At 38.0% G+C, this 25,844-nt stretch overlaps 1 protein-coding gene across 8 annotated transcripts in view; it reads right to left on the bottom strand.

Moving 5' to 3' along the window:
- The window catches only part of CDK14 (cyclin dependent kinase 14), a 325,653-nt gene that overhangs the window by 136,946 nt on the left and 162,863 nt on the right, over window positions 1-25,844 (bottom strand). For all 8 annotated transcript variants that reach the window (XM_068934789.1, XM_068934788.1, XM_068934786.1 and 5 more), the window contains one exon: window positions 7,584-7,704. In XM_068934789.1, the coding sequence (XP_068790890.1) occupies window positions 7,584-7,704 (121 nt within the window). The remainder of the gene's footprint in view (window positions 1-7,583; window positions 7,705-25,844) is intronic.

Here is a 25,844-nt window from a genome sequence, read left to right as displayed (position 1 = left end):
TGTTGTAGAAGCAACATGAAGATTTTGGTAGATAATTTTACATTCTGTTTTACAAATTCTATTCACAAAATTTTCCATTTTTAGTGCATCTGATGCAAATCAAAAAAGAAAATCAAGTAAGAACTGTGAGCAACACCACTGAAGAATAATTTTCTGCTTGGAAAGAAGAGTCCTATTAAGTGTCTTGAACATTTGTATAACCTAGTGCTCTATTTAGTCATAATCGGAAGTGAGGGTGAAACTGTACTGGGGTTAAGTGAATAGCTAATACAAAAATCAAAAGGTCAGTAAAATCACTGAGGAGAAAAACATAAACAGCTCTGAGGTTTGAGCTGGAGGACCGCTGTTCAACTCTGGCACATTCGAAAATTAACCATATGCTTGGTTTCCAAGTTTAAGGCGCTCACCTAGCTCTTTGAGGAATAAGCCCACAGAAAGAAAAGATTAAATGAAATCAAGCTGCTATATAGCCTTGAAATATAGCCTTCTCGTAGACCTCACAAACTATTATACAGGTCACAGAGATTTTCGAGCAAAGCAAAATTTATTTATACGCCAGAACAACTGACTTGTAAGTCAGGAAAACTTGAAAGGAAAATTAAAAGAACTATGTCATTCTTGGCTAAAAGAATACATGAGGGACAGGGAGAATGTGATGATTCTGTGTTTAAAATTATGCAAAACAAAAGAGAAGAAAGAACTGATTAGGATTTTACTGTTTCCCAGAATTGTAGGTAGATCCATGGTAGTGTAACTAGAAATAGGAGAATGCATATTAGAAATGAAAATTTTAGGGTATGTGTTGGAGAACACACTTAACAGTTGTGCCATACCACAGCCTCCCAATGGACTAGAAACTCCACTGTTACAGCCATGTAAAACTAGACAAGCTGAAACACTCACGAATGTTCTTCAGGGAACAGACTTGCATTAACAGTAGGGTGGATAAGATGATCTCACAGATCACTCCCATCTCTAGTTTCTCTGATGCAAAGATTACTTCTTGAAACATGAAAAATGACTAATTAACTTGGCTTAACCTGCATGCATTTCCAAGGGTATGCTCTTTACGTATTACTTGCGCACACTTAGCATATAGGGGCATTTCAGGCAGCATTTGAGAAATTTGTGTGACAAAAGAGCATTAACATAGCATACTCCATTCAGCACATTTGATTCAGATTTTTCTGTTCTCTTTATAAAACTGATTTTGAATAAGCTAAATGCTGCTACTTCTGAGACTTGGTTCAGGGATCTTCCCAATGGAACAGCCTGGGATAACCTTGCAAAGTCAACATGACTCAAAGTGACAGCCATATCGTGTTGAAATTTGTGGCTCACCCTCTGATGACAATAAGCACAACTAAACCTATTGATGTATTGATGACACCATATGCTGCCATACCATCTAATTTTGCTCTTCTATTGTTCTGCTTAACTTTCTAGAACTCCGGCTGTCACCACGCAGCCTTATATGGCGTAAGAGTTAAGAGCACAGCTAAATGAGTTACTGTTACATCTGAATCGGCAGAGTAAATAAGCCTATAAAAATAAAGTTGGATGCCTCAAGAAATTGCATATTTTCTGCACAGCTTTTGCAATGCAAGAGCCTATTCCATAAAAATTAACTTGTTTAGTAGTTGTTGGGTGGGGTTTTTTTGTTCTAGGGGCTTTTTTTTGGCTTAAGAATTCACATTCCTGTCTCTGTAACAAAGACTGCTTGTTTCCTTCAGTTAATATTCTTGAGGGATCCATACAAAAGACGACAGACGCAATTTGGATCAAGGCGTTGTGTCCAAACTGGGTTTTAGTTTTTACTTAAATGGAAATTATAGAAAGTCTAAGCAGATATTCGAGGAATAGTTACCATACACGTTCAAAACTGTTGAACTTTCTGCCCTGAACAGACTTGCAACGCTTTCTAACAGGCTCAGTGTAGGTGATGACATTCAGCACGCTCTTCATAGTGAAGATGTATATTGGCCCTTCACATAAGAAGCTTTATCCGTCACGAAGCCTAGTTTCAGAGTGCAGTAATTGGCTTCAGAGGGGTGAGGTATTTTATGAAAACTAAGTAATTGCTTCCAGCAATCCTCCTGGTAAGATTTCTGAAATTCAGAAACTACATGCACAGTTTTGCACTGCTAAATATATCAGAAACAAAATAATCAGCTTGGTTTTCATGTATTTATGTAAGGGGCAATAGTGGAGTCTCTTCCATAAAATCCACCAGTAATATACTACATGTTGGAAGGATACAGAGATTTTTACCTTATCTTACTGATTCAGAAAAAAGTCATGCTCCTGTATGATCCTACTTATAAATAGAACTAGGTATATTCCACGTAACATTTTCCTGTTGAACACATTCTTCTTCGTTTTCTTTCCCTGGCATGGATCCAGATACTTTTTTGAAATACTTTCCTGCCATACATGAAAAATATTATTAACAGTGGAAAAGCGATCAGTAAATCTGATGTTCTAAATGGATAAAAGTAGTTTTAAGACAGGAATTGAAATGCCCTTCTAATAACTACAGACGAGATGGTTTCTCCACATGCAGTATTTCTATGAATCAGACCCCATGAGCATTTTCTAATCATAAGTTAATTCAGTTGATAAAACTTCTCTCGTTGCCAGTGTCTTCTCCATAAGTTTAATTTAAAATACCTTGACAGTTATCACAATGTCCTCACCACTTAAGGATTAGCAGTTCTTTGCACTGGAGGTTATGATAAAAAACACCAAGGGCAAAAGAACCAATTTACCCTACATGCTTTCTCTCTTGGGCACAAAGCACCATTTCTTCAGTATGTACTGGGACTCCTCCTCTCAGATTTCTTTCACTGCAAACTGTTTACAGCAGATACAGGATAAAGATGCCTTTGTAATGTCCCCCGGGTATAAAGATAATTTGGTGCACCTGTGTCTAAGACAAGATCCATTTTTGTATAATAAATATCTTAATTACTGTCATAGGTCTTCATTGGTCAAATATTCATGAAAGCATGCATGGAATTACTGAGAACCATCTAATTTGCACTCAGAGCAGGTTATTTGTGGAGAGTGTCAGGTACCTGAAAAATAACATTTATTTTTCTAACTGTAGAATGAAAAAACTCCATGTGAATAGCTTTCCCTAGATTCAGATCAGAACTGAGATCATGTCTATCAATCAGGATGCTACAAAATTATATAACAGTGATTTAATAAGCAATTTCATAACACAGCTGGCCTAGTTATAAGCAATTTATTCTACAGCACTAAATAGAGCTGATGTTAGTTAACACAAGTGAATTTAAAAAATATCATGGTCCCTAATTTCTTAGTTTACCTGAATTGTGACTGAGAGTTTACATCCTACCATTCTTTCATTGTATATTTTTAAAAACAAAACAATGGAATATGCTAAACATTGCCAGCTGTTAGCAAACACAGCTCATAGCCAGCTGCACCTTAAAATAAAATATCCCTAGTGACTTCCTGATCTAAGCAAGCCAGATGTAGCAGCACATGCATCGTATGACTCAAAAGGGATTTAATAATCTGTTTAAATTACTTCATTTACTAATACTATATTCTTCCTGTAAAGAAAAAATAGAATAGATTCATTTGGGGAATTTTCCCCCTATATTTCTGTATTACCTATATATGGTTTTTAGTAATTTATTATAAACCCTTTATGTATCAAAGATTTTTTTTTGCATTGACTTTCAAAGAAATTCAAGGATTAGGAAGTTATACCAGAGGCAATGGAAAGCCTTTTTCTTAGCTGCTAGCAAGTTCTCATCAAGAGGAAAAAAAAAAAAATCTATCAAAGGTTATCACAGCTCTTTGATGTAGTCTCAGGTAGTATAGTATATTCACCAATGCCACTGCATCACATGCTGTCAGCAGTGAATCACCAAGCACACGGCATTGATTTCCATCACCAGCTTGACACCATTAATGCATGTATGTCTTCATTAATATTATTTTATTGCCAGTGGCTATTTAAACAGAGAGCAGGAGAATGTAATACTGTAATGTGGATCATTAGCTTTTAGTTACTAACCTAATGCCCTACACTGGCAAATGAAGTGTAAAAATAGCCTGCAGCCTCTGCCACCTGCTTCCCAGCCCCTGCCCAGAGGTTAATATTTGTACTCTTTTTTCATGCAGCTGGTCTTCTACTCAATAACAGCCCCACTTTCCATTCCTTGGGAACCACCATGAAATGTCATTTATCATAGCTAAAGCAAAGGCCCTGTGATTTTTTTTCCTAAATGGCAGAAACAGCTGTGCTTTGTACCTCAACATTATTTAAATATTTAGTGAAGTGGCTGCCTAGTTTTGTCTTAATGTAGACTATCAACAAGGACACGCGAGAGCACAGTTATCTGACATAAGGACATTACGCCAGTAATCGCATAAAAATGCTAATGCTACAAACACATTTTTGATAACAAAATTACTAAATTATCTTGGCATCTGATGAAAGGTAGCTTTCTTCTTGCATCTCTCCTTTCTTTCTTCCTTCCCTCTGTCTCTCCCTTCCTCCCACTCTGGGAAGTCACTAAGTAGTTTTAACGTAATTCTGGCCCAGCTGGGTATCTCCATTGTACAAATAAAGCCCTAAGCTGGACTCTACTCCAGCAGAGCTCACTATTACATGTACCTAATCAGTATAAGTGACCTCAGCATGTACTTATGTCTCTTGCATTTAAACTGGAAGTGCTGTCTCAGATAACCCAGCAAAGCATAGAGACGTAAAAACCTAGAACTCTTCCGTCACATACAATATTAACTTGCTCTAATCTGATTTCTGGTGTGGCAGTCATTCAGCATCTACTTAAATTTCTATCACGTGAAAGAAACAATTAGGAAGGTTTTTTCTACACTCCTCACAGTTCTCCAGTTTGTATTAAGCACCAGCAATTTTATCAGCGCGACACATCTAGTACAGCAGCAGTACGACTATTTTTCACTTGAAACAAAGCTCCCTGCCTCTACCCCTGGGCATCTGCATCTTTTTGGGACCTATATTAAATGTTCTGCACAAGAAGACATAATTTATGGCTATTGTTCAAGCTCTTCAGCAATGATTCTTGCCTCGTTCTAAAGGTCCTGACAAAAATTGACTGGAGAGTTGAAGTGGCATTCTGAGTCCTTCCTTGATCTTCCCTTCTCTCCCTTTAATTTGAATATAAACATATGATCATGAAGGCAATGCCAAGTCTGTATTTACAGTAAGTTTAAAATACTTCTGCTAGCTGCACGGCTTAATTTGATCTCTATCACAATAATTATACATAGCTTGACTGGGCTTTTTATAGCTCTTTTACGAAAATTATCACAAGGAGAAATAGTAAAAAAAAAAATCTATTTTTATGAGGTATTAAACTTTTGAGTAAACGAGTCTTTGTAAAAAAATTTCAGTAAGAATCAAGATTTCAAAATTCCTTGCTCAGTTTTAAAAAACAAACCTTACTTTCAAAGAGCAATGATTTTTTAAATTGGTAAATATTAAGAAAAAATAAATGTGATTTCTGTTTTGATAAAAAGGCACTCTAGAGGACTTTTAAAGCAATTTGCTTTATTAAACAATTACAGCATTTTCTTTAGAAGTCGTCTCCATATTTTCTTGCAATTTCTTTGTATTTCCTTCATTCAAACATATTTGTACATATCCGCGTGGATGTGGGACTCTCGAAAGCTGAACATATGTTGACTGAACTATCTCAAGATGAGCAAAAAGAACTACTTCTGTCTGCTAGCTATTTCCGTCGTCTTCTGCAGTTGCCCTGCCTCACTGCCTACCCTTCTGCTTTCTGTGAAAGCGTCAGAGGTGTACCTGGGCAAAAAGATGATTGCAAAACATCAGGAGCAGATGGGATGTGGGGATTGCAAGCAGTCTGTGAAGACACTAGGTCGAACAGATCTTTGGGAAAACAGGACACCTCTAGCACAAATGAGAAGCTGAGATGCAGGGGGAAATGATTTTAGATCTGTGAGGTTTGAAGAAAACCAGACAGCTGATGCAGAAGATACTGCCTTTGCCTCTGGTATGCTGCAATGTAACAACGTTCACATCCTGAGACACTGGTTCACCTTTTTTGCCTCTTGATTCACCTGCCCTAACAGGGCAAGGAACGACGGCAGCTGGAGGCCCAGTTGGATTAAGTGCTCTCTTCAGAATTATTTCCTCTAGTATTTACACTGTGAAACCCTCCCAACGGAAACAATACTGCAGCTTCTAACCCCAGCCTCCAAAAGTCAAGACTTACAGTGCTACAGGGAAAAACTAGATGGTACTTCCAGGAGAACAGTTTTTCATTCCACTTTCTCTGATCTCACAGCTACAGGAACAAACACAACCTAGTCACGCTTAGTTACTTTCCTCTGCGAAAAAAGGTATTCTTGCTAGGTCATCAGCTTCGGCACTACTAAACAGCTCGAGATCACCCTTACAGATATTATTCTCTCAGCCTTAGAGCCCTTCTGAAAACCTGCGCTCCTCTTCACCTTATCTTATTGTTACCTCTCAATTTTAACATAATCTTAATTCTAAATATAGACTGCATCTACTAAACACAAATATATTTTAAGCAGGCTACTAAAAATCAGTATACTACTTTGAAATTTGTTCAGTATGTATTTTGTCTCAAATGAAATGAGTCGTATAGATTTAAAAGGTTAATTAACTACACAGCCAAAAAAAATTAATTTCTTCCCCAGCATGGAACGTTGTCAAGAAAAATTTCTTTTTCTGCACTTCTGCTTCTGCAGTCAACATGCAGTGCTTCCACTGACACAGTTTATGTTCCTACTAACTACAGATTTTGTACAGATTACAGAAATCTTGTGACCTCAACAGCTATAGGATAAACAAAGAAACTTCACCTTGGTTTCTAACAGTCAAAAACACACACACACCTTTTTGTTCAACACAGTACTAAATTATTTTATCAAAAGCGAGTAAGTTGCTATCTGTTGTACGCATCAGACTGCCCTCTTTCAAACTGGTTGGACTGGAAGAAAACTATTCAACAACTTGTCACACACTGATTTACTCCTAATTACTAGGGGAGATTAAGAAGATAAGCTGCATTTTCACATCCCAGAGAATCCTGGTTTCGCCCTTGCTACAGCTGTGAACCTCTGAGCAGGTATGGCAAATTTCAGTATTTCAGTCACAAATGCAAGGCTCTAACTGGCCATGTATGTTAGCTGTTTTTGCCAAGAAGAAATCATACCGTGTTAGTTTATCATAAATTAGTAAGTATTCACGGTTACCAGTTGTTTGCTAAGGAACCAAGTCTATCTTCTGCAATATGATATATCAGAGCGAGACTACAGAAGGCAAGAAACAACAACAAACGTTATTGGCTCTGCTAGTTGTGTATCAACACTAGATATCAGCAGTCAACTGTGGGTGGCAGGAGGGGATTCCTTTAAGGAAATACTGAGTGAACTACACAGATTACTGCATACACATCATTTAAGCCATACCACTAATCTTGTAACACACTTGTTTTACGCATCTAAGTAAAATTGAAGCTAAAGCATCTACACAGAGTCTTATATAAGGGCGCTATTCTTACCACATGTCAAGGCAGGTGGAATATTCTGTTGATCCCAAAAGGACATCTGGAGGTCTGTACCACAGGGTAACCACTTCATTGGAATAGGTGTGGCTGGGAACTGATTTAGCTCTCGCAAGACCTGTTTGGAAAAAAAATAAATTAATAAAAGCAGAACAAAGAAATGGTCTGGTGTACAGGGAAGATCCTAAAAGCATATATGAGCCCACATCACATACCATGAAGGCATATTTTTGTTTCTTCTAGCACTGGAATACGTTACTTAGTGAAAGAACATGGTAGCATCTACCGTTTAGCACCTTGCTGAATAGAGTTGTGATTATTATGAAGGAACAATAAAGTGTGCTTTTGATAACGACAACCACAGGCCCAAGAGAGATGGAAGGATACATTGTGGTATAGCTAAATGAGAGACAAATAAACAAAGGTTTTCATTTCCATAACTACTCATCCTTAGGCATCATTGTCTTTCATTTCAGTTTTACTTCGAAAAAGGAAATTGAAAACAAACTCCAATACAAACAGCGTCACAGATGGGATTCTTCAGATGAGCCTATGGAAACCTTCCACCAGTTTATACTGCAAATACCCAGCCTGTTTATTCAGGATTATATTTCAAAGCAGGAGAGGCATATATACATTTGCATTCAAATAAATATTAATATTGCAGTAATACATCAGAAAATGTTATGTGCAAAATTCTTGTATCTCTCAACAAATAAACTTTGGAAAGGTAAAAATCTCAAGAGCAGAAATCACTTCAATGAAATATCCCCAAATCGATGGCCTACTGAAGACACAGTATTTACAATAATTATCTTTTAAGCTTGCCAGTCATTTGAGATAATTCACACTAATTAAAATGCAAATCCTTACAGAATTTGTTACATATACTAACACAACCATAATCTATATCATGTAAAATTGGCAAGATTTTAGGAGAGATTGTTATATACTAAAAACAGCAATAAAGAACATACTTTCCTAACAGTTCTCCTATGGAAGCTTCTCTCATCCAGGGACTGGGAAAATGATGTTTCAGGCTATGGTGACTGTTTCCATCACGTGCCTACAAGCACCTTTTCCACCTAATTTGCTCCTAGTTATTGCCTTGAGACTGTCCACTTACTAGTTCTAAGACGTTCATAGCCCCTGACCAGGAACACTGGGCATGCACAAACAATGGCAATAGGAAGTATGCACTGCTGGATTTTCTTGCCCTCCTGAAAAAGGCTATTGATTTCCTTTTCACAAAACAATAAAATTACTAAAACAAAAGGTCACAGAGAAGCCATAAAGCAACATCCTGCACACAGAAAGGAATATGCAACATAAGAATTCACATAAATGTCAACAGTAGAGTCCTTTGCACCTTTATGCTTAACACAACTGGAGAACTTGTTTAAGAACAGTTAATCTCACTGAATACATCTCCATAATAACGATGGCAAATCTTGCCAGCAGATTGCACTATCTGCTGATTATAGCAATTAGACCAACGTAGGGGAGTAATTCGACTTCTTTGGTTTTTTTGAAATTTTGGCATACAAGTCGAATGTGAATAACCATTCTTTGTTCAGTTTTCACACTTCCATCTCCTTTATGTTTGTGCACCTGGTCACCAGCCTGACCACTGTCTCGACTCACACCAAAAACTCCGGGTTGGCAAGCGCAGCGCAGCTCCAGCGAGGCCTGGAGGAGAGGCAGCATCACACACACTGCAGTACCTCAGCCTCCAGCTTCACAGTTTTGCTTATGGAAGATCAGAAACCAACCAACACTCTTAACTGATGTATAGTTCTTATTCCTAGCACAAAGGAACAATTATAAACCTGAGCTCCTGAGTACATATACCCACATGACTAAACTGAAACAATAGTCTCCATATTTGTGGATCTGGACCTACAGCAATTAAGCTAAATAAAAACGGTGAAAGGATTTGAGAAGCCTGAATGGTGAATGTTCTTATTCTTTGCCTGTCTGATCCTCCCTTCTAATCTCCCTTTCGTCTTGCTTCCTGTTCACAGGAAGGCTGAATTTGGTTGCAAGCTATCTCTTCTTTGACCTTCTACCTAGCTTTGGGGCATGGGCAGGCAGGGGAAAGGCACTTCTAAAAAGCCAGCAATGTCATGTGATTTACCCCAAATATTTTTGGGGAAAACCGGCAAAAAGCTTTAGAGCTTGTGGAATGATAAAGGAATTTGGGTCTCCGTGGTACAAAGTGTTTGATCCACTCAAGAAATCTCCCATGCAGGAAGGAGTAAGGACCTAACTTGCCCAACCAGAAATCAAACCACAAATTACACAATATTCCTGCTTGCCTGCCAGTCTCTGCCATACTGGATAAGGAAGATCTTAGCACTGGGAAAGCCCAGTGCTAGACAGCCCAAAACACCTTCACTCATATTGTGCGACCACTCAGCATGGAACCAAACTTCCCATCCAACCGGGTCAGCTGGCCCATTCTGCTTCCTCAGCCTACTACTGCTAGACCTCCCTCAGCTCTAATTTCTCCCAGGGTAACTCAAGAGTGATCAGATTTTCAAAAGATGGCCCTCTCCTGCTAATCACAGTGTGTTTGACATTTTTCTTTAATCTGCTCCTCACTCCCATACCACCATGAAAGCCTCATCTGAGGTTAGCTGCTGCGTTTCGTTTCTCAGACAATTATCAGAGGATCACCACTGGAACAGAGAAAGCTGTAAACCGAACCTGAATTTGTAAGAGCCATTCATTGGCATCAGACAGCATCGCTGCACCAAGCTTGAGAGGCTTATGGTTTTAGGCCATATGGTTTTAAGTTGTGGCCAGCTGGTTTCCTCACTGCGCACATACGCTAAATGTAGAGACACAGACACTAAATTGGAGACTAAATGGACAAACGGAAAGCAGAACTGAGCAACTAAGGGAAATGCACACAAAGGCTAAAATTTGGCCCAGGAAGAAAGTCCCTCTGTTTTAGCTGGTCGCTCCTCTAATGCAGAATTCAAAGTACTTAAATTAGGCTAATTAAGAGCTTCTTTGTCTTCTTTCAAATAGGGAACAAAGTTTGCTTTTTCTGAATATCACTCTTTGTGCATAAATAAGGCATTTGCAATTATGAACACTTTCATATGAATGCTTACAATTAATGTAAACATATCTCATCATACTTAAGGCATGACAAAAATATCATCTTCCAGACATATTTACAGTTTAAACCCAATGCTTCCAAAATACATATACATGAAATGCTAACAAGATACTGAATTTCTTGTTTTGATGTTCCAGATGCGACTAGATGACAGTTACCATTCTTTTTCAGATATTCTGCAAAAAAAAAAAAAGCTACATATTTTATACTCTTTTGCACATCCAAATATGCTTACTCATGCAAAATTTATTTAACTACATCCTTCAACGGAAAGAAAACTGAAGGGTAGGATTAATTAGCACAGCATGTTCGATCACTTTCTTTAAGGGTTTCTTGTCTGTCTCCATGGTTACACTACAGGAAGAGAGACAATCTCTTTTCAGAAAGACAGATCTTATAGGCCATCATCAGAACTTCACACCTAATGTCTAGTGCGAATACAAGTCAAAAGGTAAATGGAGAGATCACCAGGTGAGTACACAATATTTGCAAATTGCTGCTTACGCACTTTCTGCCTGTAAAGGTGCAGCAATGACTTCCTGACAAGTCAGTGAACCCTCTCTCATTTCTGATGTCTTCCAAATGATAAAAGGTCAACAGATGTCCTGCTGCTACAGTCTTATTTTTAAAGAAGGAAGTGAAGCATGAGGTACGGTTATTAAGTCAGGTGGAGCCAGACTGTCCCACTGTGGGACTTCTGTGTAATTATGGCAAGCACAGATACTGTATAATGTTCTACAAGCAGCTCCTTCTATAGCCAGCGTTTTCCCAAACGGAAAAAAGAACCTGTTCTGATGCGTTACATGCTAAGAGCCTTACACAATATAATCTGTGTGTGCTGTGACACAAATTTTCTTTAAATTCATTCATTAAATAATGAGGATATCCTGCAATGCCCTTCATTTAAAAAACAGGCCTACTGATCTATGTCTATGTATGCATATATATTTAACACACAAAAACTCCTGCTTCCTCATACTCTGTTTTTTAAAAAATTGTAAGAAGGTATTACCTTTTCTTGGCAGATATAATTTATCTGCTTTGTCTGGCTTTATCTTTCATCTCAGATTCAGAGATTGTATCTGATTTTACCTTGCATCAACTATTTACAAAAAACATTGCACTGATTTATTACTGTATTTTTAAATTGTATTTAGCTTTTAAGACGCCATACCTACATCTAGGCTCAAGATCTATTCAGTGAGCACACCTTTGGCTATATGAGCACAAGTATTAATATTTGATATCTCTTCAGCTGCAGCACACCATATGACAATCAGGAAGCCTTTGTTCACAGTGAACATGATTGTGCAAACAAGGAAAACAGTCATAACTGCAAAAACGGAGGGCTGGCCAATGCCACAAAAAATATGCATTGTTTTACTTTACATTATACCTTAAATATGTTGATTTGTTTTCACTATTTTGATTTGCATAAAACAAAAAGGACTATACTGCAAGCAAACAAATTAAGTTTTGGTTTTTTGCTGTTGTTTTTTCTTGATGCAGATTGCTTTCAGGCCTCTTTTTTAGCTTCCTGTTTATTCATTTTAACGAATACCTGGAGTTTGAGGTAAACGCCTTACAAAACTGTAACTATTATTCAGTAACTATATTAAAATATTATTAATATATTCTATTGTAGAACATAAACTGTCAACTTCAGTTAACCAATTTACTCAGCCACTTATTTTCTAACAAAGCCATATTTATTCAGTGAATATCTGAATGACATCAAAACAGAACAGAAGTAAAATAGGAAGTAATATTGACACTACTTCGATAAATCAGTCAGCTCTCTAACCCAAAAGTCAGTTCTTGGCCATCAAAATTGTACTTTAGCCTTTAAGTCCCTTTGCCTCTTGGCTGAACATGTCTTTCCTTAGTTGTAGCTGTATCTATCAGGGCATCTTGAGTTAAATCCCCTTCAAGTGAAATAAATTACTTTTAACATCTAATGTCTGACTTCTAACACAGCCACTGGATTTACACAAATTACCCACTGTTAGGGAGAATCTAATTAGTTTCCATAGTTAACATTCCCTAAATGCCCTTGAACAATGACTGGTCTTCCAAAATAGAAGGCCTGAGTCAATCTTCAAAAGATGGATAGTATTAAGTAGGGCAAAAAGGTACGTGTGCCTGAAAATCTGTCTGTATCAGATTTCCAACCACATTGGCTGGTCCAATAAAAGATTATTTCTCCCTACAAACCTTATCTCATGCATGTCTTCAGACAATCACTTACAGTATTGCAGATGATAATTATTTTGGTCTGTGAACGTGACTCAATTGTCAGTTTGACAAACGCAAGTTACAGAAAGGGGAGATGCAGAAATATTTTTTCTGCTAATAGGAAGTAAGAATGTAGCCCGCAGGAAAACTATTTTTGTTTTTTTCAACAATGCCAGCATCATCTCCTTTGTCTTTCTCCTGAGCCAACCAAAAGATCATAAGCAGTGTAGAAGTGGGAAAAGAAAAACAGCTCAGCTGTTGGTTGCATATTGAAGATACTTTTGATTAATTTGACCGAATGCCATCTTAACTACAAAGCTATTTGTTTCTCTGCTTGAAAATCCTTATAAAAACTTTCTGACACATTTTGAAAAAGCCTATTGATGTTGAACATGTACCACAACTGCCAAATTAATTCGTTTTCCACTAGCAGAAAGGAACATGCTAAAAATTCTGTTCCAATCAAAAAGTAAGTGATATGGAAATGCAGAGGAAATAAATATTCCCATTTCCATGAAGAGAAAATATATGTATTCCCATGACCTTCTGTGTCAATGTGAATATGTTCAGACTGCCTCTCCTAGTGTGGAAGCAGAAAAATAATAGTGTGGGCAGAAAGAAAGAAGCTACATCAAGACTATAAGCACACACACACAAACGTGTAAGCTCACAGGACAAAAGGTTAGCAAGCAATTCCACATCAAAGATAACATCTGCCTTAATGGAAAAGCTTGGATTCATTATGAATATGGTATACGTGCCCACAATATTTTAACAGTTGACTGATTTAAATCTTGCTTTCTAATTTCTGGATTCTTACTTAATGATGCTCATTTTGTTGTCATGCAAAAATTCTACATGAAAACGATGACCTCTACTCCTAACAACATCCCAGCATGAACACACCATTTTGCTAATAAGACTCAGTGCAAATGTCAGAATTACTCATTCTACAATGATGTTATTAAGGCTGAAGCAAATAGTTTAACAGTGGCTGAACAGATGGTTTTAAACTGGGAAGATGCAAAGAACAGGGAGGAAATTCTAGAAAAGGATAAACAGGCAGAAAATAATTCTTCACTGAAAATGAGGGGTAATGCATCTGAGAATATTTCAATATTCCCTAACAAAAGATAGAAAACTGGGGAGCAGCTACGAATGAATGAGTACAATACTGGACAACGCGTTTAGAACGCGAGACAAAAACCAAAAAGTGATCTGTGGAATTTTTGGACATACGAGCAAAGACCTTGCTGAAGACAAGAAAGGTAACAGGCCACTGTTACTGTTAGTTTTCAGGTACAACGTCCTCATTTCTGCAAATCATGTTACTAGGGGAAAAACCCTAACAAGTCAAAGGAATTCAGAAAAGAAAAATGAAAGTGATCCAGACCATTAGGGTCTGGATTCTACAAAGACAAACTGAGAGTGCTATGGATGTATAATCTCGTGAAGCATAATAGCCCTTCAAACCCTGACCACAAAAATTAATAACTTATTGTGAGCTACCGTGCATTAAGTACTGTGATCTTTACCAACTTGAAAAGCAGGACTGCAAGAGCAGTTTGGATTGTCCCATCTTGGGTTCAAGTAAAAATGAACCAACTTTTCTCACTTGATAACTTTTATCACTTGATAAAAGCACAGTCAGTACTTGCCACGTTGTTTGCGACAGGCTAAATAGGACATAATGGCAAAGATATGCTTGCTCTGGGCTGCACGAGATTTTTTCTTTGCAGAAAATCACCATCTAGACAAACTGCCTTCCCCTTTGTTCAAGTGGTGCTAAGGTGACTGAATGCATACCAGATTCAAGACCGTTACACACAAGATAGAAGTAGCATTTAAATCCTTCTGCTGTAACTTTTCATTAAATCTGACAGCTGAAGAACTGTAAAATAAGCACATTTGGTACCATAGTGATTTACAGTCACTCAACCCAAAAAGAAACCAAAAAGCTAAAAGGCAAGAATTTCACTGAGAGTTTTATATGCAAAAATCCCACCCCAGTTGCTTACATTCAGGTTATTTTGTTTCTTAAATGACCATACAATATTGACAGTGACAAGCTGATGCCACACTGAGCACACACCGCTCATTCTGTCTATTAATGCGATCCATAGCTCAGTGCAATTAATCTGTTTGGTTTTGCAATGCTGATCAAAGACAAAGATACTCTCATGACTACTAGTTTATTACCACTTGCAGCTTTTTATTCCAGTGTGATACCACTATATTTCTGATCCATCATTTCTAATTTAGAGCTAATTTAGAGGTAAAATACCCAGAGAATTTTGATGAAGAAAATACTTGAAATCATGGTCACCTAAAAGCCTAACCAAGTGCCTGTAATTTTATTTGGAAAAAGACAAAGTCCCAGGAACTAGCCTAAAGATAATTAATTTTACAAGAGCAGGGCTCCATGAAGCAGCAAATAGCTGAACATTAACACCTACAAAGAAATAGTACTTCCGAAAAGTCGATCTATTAACTACTTTATTTATAAATCAAGCAACACTGACAACGCCCTTTGACATTACCATGCAGAGGTGAAATTTGTGAATCTGAAAAACTAGCACTACACGGGTACAAAAGCTGCAAATTCTTACAGTTTAAGGCCTGAATTATATGCAAGTGATATAATTCTGGAACTGCCAACCACCCAGCCAAGCATACCTGTCCATGCTGCAGGACACAGCTGCAATCGTTTCTTTATCCAGCCTCATCTTTTGAGCCACAGCTGCCCTGACTGTGACAAACAGCTCTCTAGCTATGGTCAAGTTTTATCTAGGCTGCTTGCAGTACCCAAGCCAGACTGTTTATAGATAACATAAACACTGAGCTAATTTTGATATTGTTACAGTACATTATACACTATAGCCTACGTATTTATTTAGTAGGTAAAACAGTGTCTTGGGTGTTCTGCTGAAGAATTCCAGTACTTTTTGCAAACGCTGCCGCATTAGCACTTACATTCACACATTGGATAAAACACACAGCATCTAAAACCACATCTGACTGCAGTGACTAAACTCCGAGAAAATGGTCTGAAAATAGTGGAAATGCATCAGCGCAAAATGAACAAAGTTCAAAATTTTTCTCTGTTATTTCAGAGCTTTCTGAAATACAGCAAAGAACAAAATAACTATAGGAGGCATAAAAATTCCACTACATTTTAAAACGATTTCTGCTTTGCTTTTAAGTGTGAAATCATTAAGAAAACCTATGAAAGCATTGTTGCTTTTGTAAAGCAACATTATAAAGCAGTTTATTATGATAGAAATCTCTGGAGTGGCAGATCTACCTGTTCAGTTGAAGCAATCCTCAAAACTCATTTAATGTATATGTCAGCCTAAATTAGCTGAATTACAAATCTCATAAGAAAAGTTTTAAGTGAGACTTAAAATATTCCAATACACTTAAGTCTAAATGATTATTTGACTTTATATCAATAATCAGGCACCTCTACTCCTGCAGAGCCACCTAATCCATTCATAACATAATTCTGTTGAAGAAAAACAAGAATTGAAAACAGAAACAATTTTCTAAAAAATAATAAAGAAAACAAATAGTTACACTTGAAGAGCATTAACACTGTGTGTTATACAGTATAATTCTGGAAATATGCAGTTAAAAAGCAAATGTTCCTCATGTGGCACCTTTCTACAAAATGATATTGAAATGCCAGTGCTAGGATGGCAGAGTTGGACACCCAAGAACAAATGTAGTTTATTACATACAGATGTAACTCTGCTGAAGTCAGTGGAATTGCCCATCCCGATGTCAGAACTAAATAAACCAAAGCAAAATCTGTTAGCATTCTTCTACCTGTTGTTTCATCTAATGTAATGGTTACTGATGTACTTCTCCAGTCAATGCTTGATAGAAACTACTTTTAGAGTGCAAACAAAAGTTCCCTAACAGTATTTTGAACACAGACAAAGAGAGGGCTATATTATATCATTAGCACCTTTGGAACATTCCGCGTTTTATTTAAACCATTTATGCTTCAAGTTTGCATGTATGAACACACTGCAAGTACACAGGTGAGCACATCTCATTCTGACAAGCTATTTTCTGTGTAAAATAAATCTGTGTAACTGTTAACATATTAATGAAAATAAAAGGTTTTTAAATTTGGCATAATTTTCTCACTACTTAACCATCATGATTTCTGTAATAAGGAACCCTTAAACAAAATCATAATTAGACCAAAAAGGCAAAGAGGAAGAGCACTATGGGATCAACCAGGGCATTTGTATTCAAAAGCTTTACCTCAGACATTTACATTCAAATGCTCTACCATGACCGTAGCAGGCATATCAATATGGCTACATTGATAAAAGCAGTTTGCCATTTTTCAGGCCAGAAGCCAATGACAGCTCTACAGTGTCAGACACAGGAGATACCATTCATACTAAAGTTAGTGTGGTTGCACACACGCAACACATCTGAACATATCATGCAACATAACAAATTTCAAAGAACAGAAGGAGGATTGGCAACACAGAACATTAAGGTGTTTCTCAGTTAATTTCTAAACAGAAGAAGAAAGGGGAGGGAAGCACAGGAGAGAAATTTTAGTCCACACAGTCACACTGTGGATCTCTTCCCTCACTCCTTTTAAAATGCCACCACTATAGCGACTACATCGTTTCCTCACTGACCTCCCACCCAACAACTGCCATATCGGAAACACTCCAAGAAGCCTCAGAACAACAAAGTTTTGAAGAAAGTGCAGTATTTTACATACAGGGTTTTTTGTAGCCACAGTAGTTAAAAGGCTAGAGGCTAGGGCTATAAGAGAAGCAAGATGTGCAGGAAGAGGAAATGCTGTTCTCATAAAAATAGCTGATATATGAACAAGGTCACATGACTGAATGTGGCTTTTTGCAGTAAAAAAAATGCTTGTCACTACTCCCCAGATTTTAAGTAAAACTACAAATTTATTTTGTGGGATTTACCTGCCTTGTACAAAGAGGGGAAGCACACTTCTCCATGTTTTTGTGCAATCCTCCCAAAACAGTCTGGTTCACCTTTAGGTGGGGAACGCAAGACAATAAAAAAATCACGATTGTGGTAATAACGCAAGATCACAAACCACATTGAGCTAGCTCCATTGGAGATGACATCTAAATTCCAGATTCCTTCTAAGTGCAAAACACAAACAGATTTTTCATCACAGTTGTTTTAAGGGTGTCGTAACCAACTTCCTTTATTGCTCTTAATGGATAATTAAGATGCTTTCCTCCTATTTAAAGGCTCAGTATAACTAACTCATAACAATGGGAAGCTGGATTGAACCCTAAGTATTCTCAGATACTTTTAACAGGGGACCTACTTAGTGAGTTACACCACTCTCCCGCTCCTTTTTGGCAAAGAAAGCTTTCTACATGCTTGCTCAACAAAAGTTTTATCTTCCTCATCAGCCAATAATCCCACAGAGTCAGGTAAACTTTGAGTGCTGCTCAGTGGGAATAGCATAAGTTACAAAATCTACTTTTACAATAGCTGAAAAGACTAGCATTTTTCAAGAACTTAAATTTCATCTGTTAAAAAGCAATCAGTGAAGACTAACATGGACGAAAATTTAGTATAGGGCCCTATATTGTATTTCCTACTAGAAGAGAGAAATTGTTCTTAGTTGAACAAAACAGAACCTCACAGTTTTTGCAAATCTCCAGAGAGTAAATCTTTGTCAAATCTCCCATTCTCTTCCCATAGGATAGCAATCCTATTTCTGCCCATAACATATTCTTCCTGCAACAGCTCTCACAGTGTCAGTTTTTCATTTAGATTTGTCTAATATCTCAGCAAAATCATCAGTTCTATGAAGCATATTAGACTGAGGTCTATGATGGGAATGACAATCCAAATAGACCTGAGAAGTAAGAAATACCTGCAACGGCACTAGACCACAAATACGCTACATCTTCATTTCTAAAACAATGCAATAAAGGCTTCATTAGCTCAAATGCCAGAAATCAAATCAACCCCTTTGCACTGCTGTCACTTGACGTTTTCCTGCCACCTACACACCTTCTCTCCCGCTCCACCACAAATCTCTTCTGGGCAAGATGAGAGAAGGTCACAAAAACAGCATATGAAGCCCTTGCTTCTTGGAGGGGAGGGGAAGGAGGTGGCTGTGGCTACTCCCTGACAGCAGCTAAACCATTTGAAAGTAAGAAGACCTGAGGGGGGAAGAGAAAGGCTGTCACTCTGGGAAAACAGGTAACTAATATAGCAACTTGTCAAGGGTGTCTAGGTCCACAGTACCCACACCTTTCACAACCTGCAACTTTAACTCTTCCTCCAAGACAAAGGATTTGAAGGACCCCTACCTAGCTACCAGCTTATCTCCTGAGCTTTGGATTAATCTGGCTCTAGAAAGCAATGGAGACCACAGGGGTATTTTTTACTTACGTGGCAGTGTGCATTCAAGGTTACATCAGGACACATGCACACAATCTGCTCTGCTGCTTCAGGCCTCTAACCCAGATGTCGTGAACAGCATTCTCAGCTTTGCTCTCAACAAAAAAATGCTATATTTACAGTTAATTACAGAAATAAATGTATTTTATAAAAACCTACAAGCTAACTCAATTTTCAGCATTTCGAGTTTCACTTTCCAGGTTCCTGGTTCCTGCTTCCTCTTTTCACCTTATTCGTAACATTGCCTCCTATTAGAGGACACTGAGCTACACCTAGGGAAGCAGCGATCTTTCACTGGAATTTGGCAAAGAAATGATTTTTCACTCTCTGCTCAGTTCAGACTGGGTGTTAGAGGGGTCTGTGGACCCACACTTGGGAGTATGTTGATCCCCTTTATGATCAGCATTAGCAGCCTTTAATAACAAACATTCAAACAGGTTATGATTTTTCCAGTCCTAATGCAGCCCGTTCCTGAAGCAGCCTGGGGCTCACTGTGGGTTAGTTGCCTTGCAATTGACTCAGGTTTCCAGGTGGCTCTAATAGCTCACCCTGAAAACCATGCTGCTACAGCTACCCAGCCAACTGTTCCTCAAGCTACCTTAAAGGAAGATTATAGGTAGCCAGCCTACATAAGTAGAAATATGCCCTTCGAGGAACTTTGCAAACAATTTCAGCAGGCATTGCTGATAATAGAACATATCAGCTTCGCAGGCACCATGACAACTCATTATACCAGTATCTTCAAGAACTGATACTCTGTGGAGCATTTACATAGAAAAACATAGGAATTATCCATGCAATCCATCTTTCATTTATCTAACCTTTTATATGGATCATATATGGTGCATTATAAAGAAATTCCTTATGGGATTCTTACTGTAGAAAAGAGAATTCATTTTTTCAAGTTAACAACAAAGCTTTGATCATTTTAACAGTAAACTACAGAGTGACAGTTTAGTCCCTCGTGACCTATTTCCAACATGCTCCCCACAGCAAGATCTGTACAAAAATTCATGGAAACATCCTCTTAAATACTCAGTAGCAGTTTTAAATTGCAACTCCATTGAGTATAATTCTCTTTATTACAAACCTCAAATGTCTTTGCTTCTGTTATCCACTATTAATCAGCCTATGTATCTAAAAGGATGCAAGGTTCAATCATACTTATTTGATACTTCCTTTTATTACATTATAGGGTTTTATATTAATAAAACTCTGAAACTTAAGGCAGGACTTCCATGATGATGCAGACCTCCTGCAGCTCCTTACATGTCCAAGGAGATCCCAAAAGACAACAAAAACCTGAAACGAAAAGCTTCTTATTTAGGAGAGTAATGCAAAGGAATTTCTACAAGATTCTCACGCGCTTTCTCTCTCCAAATCCCACTCCTGCAGATGAGAAAGAAAGGGCAACTCTTCTGACTGCAGGGACAAACACTAAAATATTTAAGTTCTTGATGCTCTTTCTCACTTGTCTTGCAACGTTAGAATTCTCTGTGGCACTACAACAGTTTGAAGACTGCTTAAAGGACTGAAACTAACAGTCATTAGCGTGGGGAAGGGGAGCTTTCTATTTAAACTAAAAAAAAAAAAAATAGAAAAACCTCACAACATCAATCAGCAAGTTTTCCTGTCCTTGCAAATTATAGTCAACCTTCTAGACCTGCCGTTTCGTCCTTTGAAACTGTGTTTTGCGTTTCTGCCCCTGAGGTGCCTAGACAGTCACAGCCATACACCGTGTCTTGGAGCCATAGCCTAGTGAGAAGGTCAATGTACATGCTAAAACAGAACAACATACCAATCAAAAGATGTGACTATACAGCAAATCTTTGCACTCAGGTAAGTATGTAATCCAAAATATAGACCAAACAGATCTTCAAACTTCTCATCCACCCAGCTTGTACAATTCACTTATATTGCACAAACTTGATGAGGGTGCAATCCATCTCCTCCTCCAAGTCATTGATACAGATGTTAAACTGGACAGATCTGAGCACCCTTGAGGAACTCCACTTGTAACCAGCCTCCAGGAAAAGTACAAACCATTAACCATGCGCCTAAGACCTCTTTCACCCATATGGAAGTCTACCAAATTAGATCAAAATGTCCCAACTTGAAAACAAGGAAGCTATAGGAGTCTGTGCCAAAAGCCTTGTCATAGTCAAGGTAGATAGCATCAACTGCTCTCCCCACATCCACAGATCTAGTCATTCCATTACTGAAAGCAATTAGATAGGTCAAATATGATTTACCCTGAGTCAATCCATACTGGCAATCACTTTCTTCACGGCCACAGAAACAGCTTCCAAGCTTGCTCATAATTTTCCCAGGGACTGAGGCTGGCCAGCTTGCAGTACCCCTGATCTTCCTTCTTAGCCTTCTTGAAAATGGGTTTAACCCTTTCTCCACCTTTCTCCAGTCATTGTGGACCTCCCCCAGATTATATGGCTGCTCAAAGATTAGAAAGAGAGCAGCCTCAATGACATCGGCCAGCTCTCCTACTGCCCTCAGAGACCTCCTGTGCGGTTCCATGAACTTGCACAGGTCAAGATTTCTCAAAAGATCCCTGATTCAACCCTCTTTCACTACCTTTCACTCACTTCTCCTAAGAACAAAGGCCTGTGCAATCTTATTGGTGAAGACCAAGATAAGGAAGTTATTGAGTCCCTCAGACTTACATGTCTGCTGCCACCAAATCACCTGCCTCACTCAGTACCAGGCCCCTTGTCTATTCTTCTATAACTAATGTAACAGTAGAATCTCTTCATGTTTCCGTTAACCTGCTTTGCCAGGTTCAACTCTGGTTGATCTTTGGCTTTCTTGACACCATCCCTGCATGCCCAAGCAACGTTTCTACATTCCTTCTTTGTAGCCTGTCCTCAATTCTGTCTCCTGTGTATAACCTTCCTGCATGGGAACTCAGTCATGAGTTCCCTGTGCAGCCAAGCCAGTCTCCTGATTTGCGTGCTCGTGTTCTTAGCTATCAGGATGGACCACTCTTGTGCTTGAAGGAGGTTGTCCATAAGGAGAAACAGCACTCTTGACAGCTCCTTTGCCCTTCAGAGCTGTCTTCCATAAGAACCCATCTACAATTCACAAATGAAGGTACAGTTCACAACTAAATTGTTAGAAAAACTACTCAGGCTTAGCCCTAACACGTAGCCAATAACCCTACAAAATACTAACTCCTTACCCATATATTTGCACTTCAACTGCAAAGCACGACTACAGCTAAAACATGAAATAACTAGCCTGATATTAATCAGCTGCTCTGATGCTCTTCTACACAGTAAAGTACACAGGGTCCCAATCCTGAAATTCAACATTTTGGAACACAGGTATAACAACAAGCACAATAATGAACTCCCATACAAATATCTCATTGAGTAAGGCTTAAATTAGACTAGATTCAACAAAGCATCTTCCATCTAAGAGAAAATGATGGGGGAAAGGTAGATCTGAAGAGTTCAGAATCTCTGCTCCCTTGAAAGTCGATGCGGGCATAGTGTAAGCCCAATAGGGAACACAGGTATAAAACTAAGTTTTACTTTTTAAATTAGTACATGAAAACTAACCAAGACAACAGCCACAATACTGCATTCCATTAATTTGTGATCTTTTAAAGCAGTCTCCACAACATTAATTGCTTCTCTCCATCATGCTCCTCCAGCATCCTACCTTTGCCTCCTTAGCACTCTGTTGTTGCCCACCTCCTCCTTCACCCCAACTCTTTTTCCTCCCAGGTGCCTTAATCTCCTCCCAGAGCTGCTGCTATCATCCTAGCCCTTTCAATCCCTCAGACCCTTCTGCCTGTGGTCACTCAGAAGCACCAACCTTCAGGTAGAGCTAAAGATAATAAGCCTGACAGAGCTAGCTTGTCTGTTCCTCTGATGTTGTAATCTTTATATGCTTCTATAGTGTTTGGGACATATTTCTTAGAAGTCTGAAGTGACACTTTGAAAATAAGAGATCATCGAAATCACACGCATTACTGGTTATAACATGTGGCTCATATACAAATAAAATAAAAATCTTAAGTGACTGTTAATACAAAACACAGTTTTACTAGTGATCATTTCACTAACACCTTATCACACATATCTCTTGAAAAAAAGATATTCTTAGTGCTTTATCTTTAAGTTCACACTTCTACCCACTGCTATACAACCCTTTGATATAGTTAAGATAAACGTGTTTATTTTAGAAACATACACTCTTACTTTTAGAACTGCTCAATGACTTTCCTAAACAAAGGCTCAAAGAAAGATTTTTTTTTTTTTTTTTTTTTTTTTTTTTTTAAGTCAAACACCCATAAAGCCACCACAATGTTAAGGCCAAACAAATGCATCTGAAAATAACGCTGAGAAAAGTTAAAATGAAGAAATTGCTAACCAAAGCCTAAGAAACAGCTATCCAGCCTAGCCTCTGGGCAGTAACTAGTCTCAAGCACAAGGCTCTATTCATTTAGACATACGTGAGGGAAAAAAACAAACCCAAAGACTGTTAGTTAACTTCACACCACAGGATCAAAATTAATTCCTGCACTCATTTAATGATTTCATAAGGAGAGTTCCTAACACGCTTTAATTTCCTGTGGAATTGTAATTACATTAAAAAAAGAACTCAGGAACGGAGTTCAAGGTCTATTTTTCACTGCAATAATTATTCAAGAAGTAGTCTTCCCTACTATATCTTCTCATGAAAGCTGGTTTTTTACACCTCATCAATTTTTAATTTGATAAAGCCTCTATGTTCTATTCTCCCTTTTCGTTTGACTGCTGAATCTTCTCACAAATGCTCACTGCATAGCAGCTACAGCACAAAGACCAGCAAAGCAAACTGCCGCTCCTCCGAACAATGACGCTCCCCCACAGCGCAGGATCTGTGTCTGGGAACTCTACTATAGAAAACACAAGCCCACGGTTATTCAGAGCCTCCACTTCAGCTGCAATGCAATGCGCTAGCGCGCATGAATAGCTTTTCTTTTACCTTGTTTATACAAGAACTATGATCTACTACAGCCTGCTTTTAAGTATTTGATATCTTACACTGAGGAGATTAAATAAGCCTGACACCAAATTAAAAACTTCAGCTACGTTGTTGATTTTTTGTAGACTTATGAAACCAAAATCTGAAGGTCTTGTCCTTAGAGACGAAAAGGCTTTTACTCTAAGATTTTACATTCATTGCGCTAGCAAAGTCAGTCCTATCTCTGACAAAAACTGATTTCTCGATAGGTTCTATTCAGCCTTGAGTGTATTTAAAAACAAAACACTCAACTCTCCAATTTCCATATAGCTTCTAAAGTAATTAAATCAAAAATATATTTTAACTCAACTTCCTCTCCAAGCACATTATAGATAATTAGTCATTTGCATAAGAAAAATATAAAGAGCAAAAGGACAGTATTTTACCTTTTGGTTTAAAAGAGTCTTTCATACTGGGAAGGTGAAAGATGGGCTATAATAATAGAGTGTTTAAATAAATAAATAACTGTGTGTGTGCGTGGGTGTGTGTGTGTGCACGTGCGCACGCCCATGTATATTCTCATTTCTCAGGCCTCCAGTGAAAGATGTCGTGACCCTTCAGACTTTACCCTCATCATTTTTAATTTTTCATCTTGGTTCTCAGACGAGAAATTTAACCCATCTGGTTTTCAATTTTACAAGGTCACGAGCCATGAAATAAAACAGAGCTTGAAAAAATGGACATATATAATCTTCTCTCCATATTTCAGAGCAGATCAGGCAGATGTCTGTTAGGGAAAGACAAACTTACAGGAAGAAAAATCCTCTCCACAATATTATACAATCATATGTCTATTATCGGGTATTTCTTCTTGGTTTCATTTATATGTCTCTATTAAATTCCTGCCAACACAAAAATGTGAAAATCTTGCCTTTGTTGATATCAATGGGATATTCAGCCTAGTACTGCAATGAAGCAAGAATTTAGTAAGAAATAATGGCTACAACATTTCCTAATATAACAGACTGAAAACAGAAAAGTGAAAACAAATGTCACACCCTTTTTTCTCTTCTACCTGCAACATGAGACTATACAACTGGAGAGTGTTCAACTGTCTGTCTGACATTCACTGATCAACACATCTTCAGCAAGGCATTTAACAGTGCCAGTGAAAGGTTTTTTCTTTGTTTTCTTAAAACATTGCTGAAAAGTTTGTGCCCTCCCTCTCCCAAGCCAGGAACAGGAGGCTAGCGAAACTTGCACAGGAAAGGGGCTGACTACTGTGGAATTCGCCAAACATCTATGGCTGTTTAAAATCTCTAATTTTCTCTTGTTTTTATAGCTTTTCCAGGGTTTTCACTAAGCATTATAATAAGGCATTAAGAACTGAGGCTGGTTACTCTGACAGATACTATCTGTCAAGCTGCTTAGGTGGAACTCTGTTATACCACAAATAGAGCAGGATTTAACCAACAAACCTAAAGAAAGAGGAC

The sequence above is a fragment of the Struthio camelus genome, chromosome 2 (genome assembly GCF_040807025.1).
Source record: "Struthio camelus isolate bStrCam1 chromosome 2, bStrCam1.hap1, whole genome shotgun sequence".
NCBI lineage: Eukaryota > Metazoa > Chordata > Aves > Struthioniformes > Struthionidae > Struthio > Struthio camelus.
Note: the sequence above shows the minus strand (reverse complement) of the source record. Positions and strands in the feature narration are given on the sequence as shown.